This window comes from Arachis hypogaea, chromosome 6, assembly GCF_003086295.3.
Source record: "Arachis hypogaea cultivar Tifrunner chromosome 6, arahy.Tifrunner.gnm2.J5K5, whole genome shotgun sequence".
Lineage (NCBI taxonomy): Eukaryota > Viridiplantae > Streptophyta > Magnoliopsida > Fabales > Fabaceae > Arachis > Arachis hypogaea.
Genome location: NC_092041.1, coordinates 26,703,582 through 26,711,487, shown reverse-complemented (window position 1 = coordinate 26,711,487; position 7,906 = coordinate 26,703,582). Strand labels below are relative to the sequence as shown.

The 7,906-nt window shown below is 42.3% G+C and overlaps 1 protein-coding gene across 1 annotated transcript; it reads left to right on the top strand.

Moving 5' to 3' along the window:
- The first annotated feature begins 4,221 nt into the window (after window positions 1–4,221).
- On the top strand, window positions 4,222–4,866 carry LOC140173645 (uncharacterized). Its single transcript, XM_072198144.1, has one exon. It carries the CDS (start codon window positions 4,222–4,224, stop codon window positions 4,864–4,866), a length of 645 nt encoding a protein of 214 aa, XP_072054245.1.
- Window positions 4,867–7,906: the final 3,040 nt, after the last annotated feature.

Sequence of the window (7,906 nt, the reverse complement as noted above, 5' to 3'; positions counted from 1 at the left end):
CTTTTCTTTCTTGCTCGAGGGCGAGCAATATTTTAAGTTTGGTGTGGTAAAAGCATAGCTTTTTTTTGCTTTTCCATTACCATTAATGGCACCTAAGGCCAGAGAAACCTCAAAGGGAAGACAAAAGCTTCCACCTCTGAGTCTTGGGAGATGGAAAAAAATATAAGCCGTCATAGCTCAATGGTAGAACATATGGCTGCAAATCAAGAGATCCCTAAGATACCTTAGGGAATAAGTTATCCTCCACACAAATATTGGAAGCAACTAAGGGTAGAAACACCAAAATTACTAGGAATCATTCAACAGAAGCAAGGAAGAGACATAGAGGAGCTCAAAAAGCACCATTGGACCTTCAAGAAGGCGCCACCCTCACTCAGGTGGATTCATTCCTTGTTCTTTATTTCTTTCTGTTTCCGGTTTTTAGTGTTGTGTTTATCTATGTTTTGTGTCTCTACTTCATGATCATTAGTATGTAACCATGCCTTAAAGCTATGAATAAAATCCATTAATCCTTCACCTCTCTTAAATGAAAAATGTTTTAATTCAAAAGAACAAGAAGTACATGAATTTCGAATTTATCCTTGAATTTAATTTAATTATATTGATGTGGTGGCAATACTTTTTGTTTTCTGAATGAATGCTTGAACAGTGCATATTTTTGATCTTGTTGTTTATGAGTGTTAAAATTGTTGGCTCTTGAAAGAATGATGAACAAAGAGAAATGTTATTGATGATCTGAAAAATCATGAAATTGATTCTTGAAGCAAGAAAAAGCAGTGAAAAAGGAAGCTTGCGAAAAAAAAAGTGGCGAAAAAAAAATAGAAAGAAAAAGAAGGAGCAGTAGAAAAAGCCAATAGCCCTTAAAACCAAAAGGCAAGGGTAAAAAGGATCCAAGGCTTTGAGCATCAATGGATAGGAGGGCCCAAGGAAATAAAATCCAGGCCTAAGCGGCTAAATCAAGCTGTCCCTAACCATGTGCTTGTGTCATGAAGGTCCAAGTGAAAAGCTTGAGACTAAGTGGTTAAAGTCATGATCCAAGGCAAAAGAGTGTGCTTAAGAGCTCTGGACACCACTAACTGGGGACTCTAGCAAAGCTGAGTCACAATCTGAAAAGGTTCACCCAGTTATGTGTCTGTGGCATTGATGTATCCGGTGGTAATACTGGAAAACAAAGTGCTTAGGGCCACGGCCAAGACTCATAAGTAGCTGTGTTCAAGAATCAACATGCTTAACTAGGAGAGTCAATAACACTATCCGAAATTCTAAGTTCCTAGAGACGCCAATCACTCTAAACTACAAAGGAGAAAGTGAGATGCCAAAACTATTCAGAAGCAAAAAGCTACAAGTCCCGCTCATCTAATTAAATTAATATTCATTGATATTCTGGAATTTATAGTATATTCTCTTCTTTTATCCTATTTGATTTTCAGTTGCTTGGGGACAAGCAACAATTTAAGTTTGGTGTTGTGATGAGCAGATAATTTATACGCTTTTTGGCATTGTTTTTATATAGTTTTTAGTAAGTTTGAGCTACTTTTAGGGATGTTTTCATTAGTTTTTATGTTAAATTCACAATTCTGGACTTTACTATGAGTTTGTGTGTTTTTCTGTGATTTCAGATAAATTCTGGCTGAAATTGAGGGACTTGAGCAAAACTCTGAAGAAGGCTGACAAAAGGACTGCTGATGCTGTTGGAATCTGACCTCCCTGCACTCAAAATGGATTTTCTGGAGCTACAGAACTCCAAATGGCGCGCTCTCAACGGCGTTGGAAAGTAGACATCCAGGGCTTTCCAGCAATATATAATAGTCCATACTTTATTCGAAGCTTGACGACGTAACTTGGCGTTGAACGCCAAGTACATGCTGCTGTCTGGAGTTAAACGCCAGAAAAAAGTCATGATCCGGAGTGAACGCCCAAAACATGTCATAACTCGGAGTTCAACTCCAAGAGAAGCCTCAGCTCGTGGATTGATCAAGCTCAGCCCAAGCATACACCAAGTGGGCCCCAGAAGTGGATTTATGCATCAATTACTTACTCATGTAAACCCTAGGAGCTAGTTTATTATAAATAGAACATTTATCTATTGTATTAGATATCTTTTGACCACTTTAAGTCTTTTATCATTCGGTCACTTGATCATGGAGAGGGCTGGCCATTCGGCCATGCCTGAATCCTTTGCTTATGTATTTTCAACGGTGGAGTTTCTGCACACCATAGATTAAGGGTGTGGAGCTCTGCTGTACCTCAAGTATTAATGAAATTCTATTTTCTTTTATTCAAATCTCTCTTATTCTTGTTCCAAGATATTCATTCGTACCCAAGAACATGATGAATGTGATGATAAGTAACCCTCATTATCATTCTCACTCATGAACGCACGTGATTGACAACCACTTCCGTTCTACATGCAACAGAGCTTGAATGTGTATCTCTTAGATTCCCCAACAGAATCTTCGTGGTATAAGCTAGATAGATGGCGGCATTTATGAGGATCCGGAAAGTCTCACCTTGTCTGTGGTATTCCGAGTAGGATCCTGGGAATCCAGAAAGTCTCACCTTGTCTGTGGTATTCCGAGTAGGATTCCGGTAATGAATGACTGTGACGTGCTTCAAACTTGCAAGTGCTGGGCGTTAGTGACAGACGCAAAAGAATTAAGGGATTCTATTCCAGTAGGCGCAGGAACCAACCAGTGATTAGCCGTACTGTGACAGAGTGCGTGAGCATAGTTTTCACTGCGAGGATGGGATGTAGCCATCAACCATGGGTGATGCCTCCAGACGATTAGCCGTGCGAGTGACAGCCGCATAGGATCATTTTCCCGAGAGGATTGAAAGTAGCCACCGCTGATGGTGAACCCCTATACACAGCTTGCCATGGAAAGGAGTAAGAAGGATTGAGTAGAAGCAGTAGGAGAGCAGGCGTCCTTGAGCCATGCAGCATCTCCACTCGCTTATCTGAAATTCCTACCAATGAATCTGCATAAGTGTTCTATCCCTTTTATTTATTTTATTTATCCAATTTAATTCCATTTGACTCTATGATTCCACTCACTAACTGAGATCTACAAGATGACCATAGCTTGCTTCATACCAACAATCTCTGTGGGATCGACCCTTACTCACGTAAGGTTTATTACTTGGACGACCCAGTACACTTGCTGGTTAGTTGAACGGAGTTGTGAATTCAACTAGTGCCACAATAATAATTTCATACAACTACAAAGAATAGTGATCACAATTTCGTCCACCAGTCTTTCTAGGAAAGCAAAGAAGGCCCTAGACCACTCTTCAGGAGGCACTCTCAATACCAAAAAGACCATAGAAGAGGCCATTGATATCATTGAAACAGTGGCTAATAATGAATACTTCTATGCCTCAGATAGGAGCACCAACAGAGGGGTGATAGAGTTGAGTCACACGGATGCTTTGCTAGCTTAAAACAAGTTGATTACCAAGCAATTGCTAGACCTCACCTAGCAAATGGAGAGGAACCAAGTTGCAGTAGTTGATACTCAGCCACCAGCTCAAGAAGAGGTGAATGCAGAGGAAGGAGGTGATTGGGAACAAGCCAATTATGTTGGAAACTCATCAAGACAACCCTATGATCCACACTCTAAAACCTATAATCCTGGTTGGAAGAACCACCCAAACTTTGGATGGGAAAACCAACAAAACCAAACCCAAGATCATAGGCTCCAAAACTCCAACCATTACAATAATTCCACTTACCAACACTCCAATCAAAGATCATACCAACCCCTACACAATAACTATTTCCAGCCTCTATATAAAGCACAAAATAGCCCTTCTCAACCTCCAAATTCCAACCAACCATCACCATCTAAGGATAGAATCTCCTGGATTGAAGCCTTGCTTGAAAATCTTTGCAAGAAATTTCAAGACAACAAAGCATTCAAGAATGAAGTAAGGTCTAATATGAAGAACTAGGGAGATGCCATCAAGAAGCTTGAATCCCAAGTAGGATTTCTCTCTCGGTAAATTCCTAAGCCTACTGATAGTTTCCCAAGTGACACTGAGAAGAATCCAAGAGGAGAAACAAAGAATGTGAGATGGGATGAGTGCAAAGCAATCACTCTAAGAAGTGAGGAGACTTTGGAGGAAGAAATTAGCAGGCCAATAGAGCACAACCAAGGGGTTTCAAAGGAGAGGTTGGAAGGGATAAAATAAGGAATTGACCCTACACAAAGGAAGGAGCTAATGGAGAAGGAAATCCTGAAACCTTATGTACCAAAAGTACCATTCCCTCTGAGACTCAGGGGTGGTGAGAAAGAGAAGATGTATTCTAGGTTCCTGGATATATTTAAGTCTATTCATATCAACATTTCTTTCATTGAATCCCTCCAACAAATGCCTTCATATATTAAATGCATGAAAGAGTTGCTAACCAAGAAGAGTACCTTGAAGGGTGGGCAAATAGTAGTAATGACTAAAGAGAGTGGTACCTTCATCCAGAAGGACTTGCCCAGAAAGAAAAAGGATCCAGAGAATTTTTACATCACTTGTGCTATAGGAAAAACAATGATTGATAGAGGGTTTTGTGATCTGGGAGCAAGCATAAATCTAATGCCTCTATCTGTCATGAGGAAGCTAGAAATCAATGAGTTGAAATCCACAAATGTAACCCTTCAACTGGTTAACAAAACCAAGAAACAAGCACTAGGAGTGATTGAAAACGTGCTGGTGAAGGTAGGGAGGTACTTCCTCCCTACAAACTTTGTTGTTCTTGAGATGGAAGAAAGCTATCTTCATCCAATCATTCTGGGGAGACCATTCTTGGCCACCGCCAGAGACCTCATAGATGTTGAGCAAGGGGAGCTGATATTGAGAATACATGATGAATAACTCACCTTTCATCTCTTCAAGCCCTCACATGAATCTGAACAAGAGAACAGAGACCCGAAGGATGATCACAAGGAAGCAGTCCTGGAGGAAATAAGTAGTGAATCACAAGCAGAGCCTCTAAAGACACTCTAGGTGGAAAAACAAGAAGCCCAAGTGATATAACAATCAAAGAAGTCCAAGGAGGAGCTGAAACCACAAGATTCAAAAGAGACAATCAACAAGAACCATCTTGACACAAGAATTACCAAAGCACCACTTGAAGGAGAAAAGGAGAATTGGGAAGAAAGTGCCAAGAGGATGGAAAAATAAGAAAATCCCTACAGAGGACTTCTCTCCAAGAGACAGAGTAATATCAATCCACCAACCACTAATCCCACCTCATTTTCCTATAATTCCATCTCAACTACCTCAAGTGTACACAATCAATAGAATCCTATCCTTGGAGCATGTAGAGATTCTCAAAGAAGCAAGCGGAGATAGATTCACTATAAGAGGAGAAGACCTGAGACATTACCAACCCCCCTGACAAACACCAACCATCAAGCTAATGATGTTAAAGAAGCACTTCATGGGAGGCAAACTATGCTTTATATCCTTTTAGTTATTGTTCATACCCTAGGTCGAGCTCTCCGACCCGGGATGTTCTACAGACAAAGCGGATAGGACGACCCGACCTCTTCTCAAAGAGCCCGGCCAAGTCACAGGAAAGCCCAATAAAGGGTCCAAACAGAGGAACACGTCCCGAATCCAAGGGCAGCCTAAGCTCGTAAAGATAAAGGCGGTTCCCTTGAAGATAAGATGACCTCACTCAAAAGATAAAAGATAAAGATAAGATAACTAACTTATCTTATCTAAGAAGGTCAGTCTACACTATTATAAATACGCTGGAGCACCCAGGTATAACTCATACTCTGATTCTACTCAATACCTGCTTAATACCCTTGCTAACTTAAGCATCGGAGTCCCATGCAGGTACCCCCCACCCTCCGGGGATGAAGGATTAGCACCATCACCAAGTCGGACACAACAGCCCCGACCAGCACAGAAGATCTCGTCTGAGATCGACCTACAGTTTCAGATAAACCCCCGGAACATTGGCGCCATTGCTGGAGACCCGGAAGTCATCCCATTACCATGACAGACGATCATGACAACGATCACACCTCAGATCTAGAAGAAAGAACACCGCATAAAAACACGGACTCCACACCAAAAGATACTCCCCAAATCAACAATAAGAACTCCCCAAACGTGGGAGCCCTGGATGCATTTCAAGATCGGTTAAAACAACTTGAGGAAGACGCTCTACGCCAACAAGAGGCCGAGAAGGATCTACAAGGAGAAATAAGGCGACGCCGGGAATTGGAGAACAAACTCCTAAAACTTGACGCCGATGTCAAGACTAAAGCCAGCCGATCCACTCCCGAAAATAGCACCCGCAAGGAGCAAGATCCATTCACTAAAGAGATCATGAAGACAAAAATCCCAAAAGACTTTAAAATTCTAGACATGACCTTGTACGACGGCACTACGGATCCCAGCCATCATCTCAGCAACTTCAGAAGCAGAATGTATATCACCGACGCCTCAGATGCAGTTCGTTGCAAAGCCTTTCCAACTACTTTAACAAAAACAGCAATTAGATGGTTTGACAACCTCCCTCATAGAACCATCTCGAGTTTCAACGACATGGCCAAGAAATTTCTGGCCAGATTCTCCATCCAAAAGGACAAAGCTAAACATGCGCCGAGCTTACTGGGAATCAGACAAGGAGAAAGGGAAACCCTGCGCAACTACATGGAGAGATTCAACAAGACATGCCTGGATATACAAAACCTGCCAACAGAGGCCGCTATTATGGGCCTCATTAATGGCCTGCGAGAAGGGCCTTTTAGTCAATCTATATCAAAGAAGTACCCCACGTCTCTGAACGAGGTGCAGGAACGAGCGGAAAAGTACATCAACATGGAAGAAAACTCCCGATTAGGAGAGACCTCAAAGGTCGGGCTCACCTCTCGGGATAAAGATAAAGATTCCAGAAAGAAGGAAGATCACCGTGGAGAGAAAATCAAAAAATACCACAATTACACCCCTCTTCGGGTATCTCTTGTGGATGTCTACAGAGAGGTTTGCAACACAGAAAAAATACCACCAGCTCGACTACTCAAAGGCAAAAAAAGAAGAGGAAACCGGGGTGAATATTGTGAATACCATCGGATCTGCGGGCACTCCACCAATGAGTGTTTTGACTTAAAAAATGTCATAGAAAAGCTCGTACGAGAAGGAAAGCTAGATCGATACCTGGCCACCCATGATGATGAACAAAGGAAAAGAAGAAGAGTAGAAGATGTCGGACCAACCGCGCGATCATCCCGGACGCCAGAAAGACATGTCCACATGATACACGGCAGATTCGCCGGGGGAGGAATCTCTAAATCATCCCGCAAAAGACATCTTAAAGACGTATATCACGTCACAGAAAAGGAGGAAGCACCCGACATCCCAGCGATCACTTTTACCAAGGAAGACACATCCGGCGTCGCGTCAGGGCATGACGATCCTATGGTCATCACTATTATACTGGCAGATGCAAATCTTCACCGCACATTGATAGACCAGGGGAGCTCTGCCGATATCTTATTTAATATCGCTTTTGACAAACTCGGCTTGGAAGAAAAAGAACTCAGAGCATATCTGGACAACCTATTCGGGCTAGGAGATACCCCAGCTCAACCGATGGGATACATCTCGCTCCACACAACTTTTGGAAAAGGAAGTCAGTCAAGAACACTCAAAATAGATTACATCGTCGTCGACGTAAGCTCAGCCTACAATGCCCTAATAGGTTGGGCAACATTAAATAAGCTCGGTGCAATAGTCTCGACTCCGCATCTATGCATGAAGTTCCCAACTGCAGGTGAAATAGCCACAGTAAAGGCAGATCAGAAGATGGCGTGCCGCTGTTACAACGAAAGTCTAAACCTCAGAGGCAGAGGAGAAGAACTCCACACAATCAAGCTCGGTGAAGTTTGGAGGCAGG

Bases quoted from the DNA above. Each gene is read 5' to 3' on its own strand.
- LOC140173645 (XM_072198144.1), top strand. From the start codon at position 4,222: ATGGAGAAGGAAATCCTGAAACCTTATGTACCAAAAGTACCATTCCCT.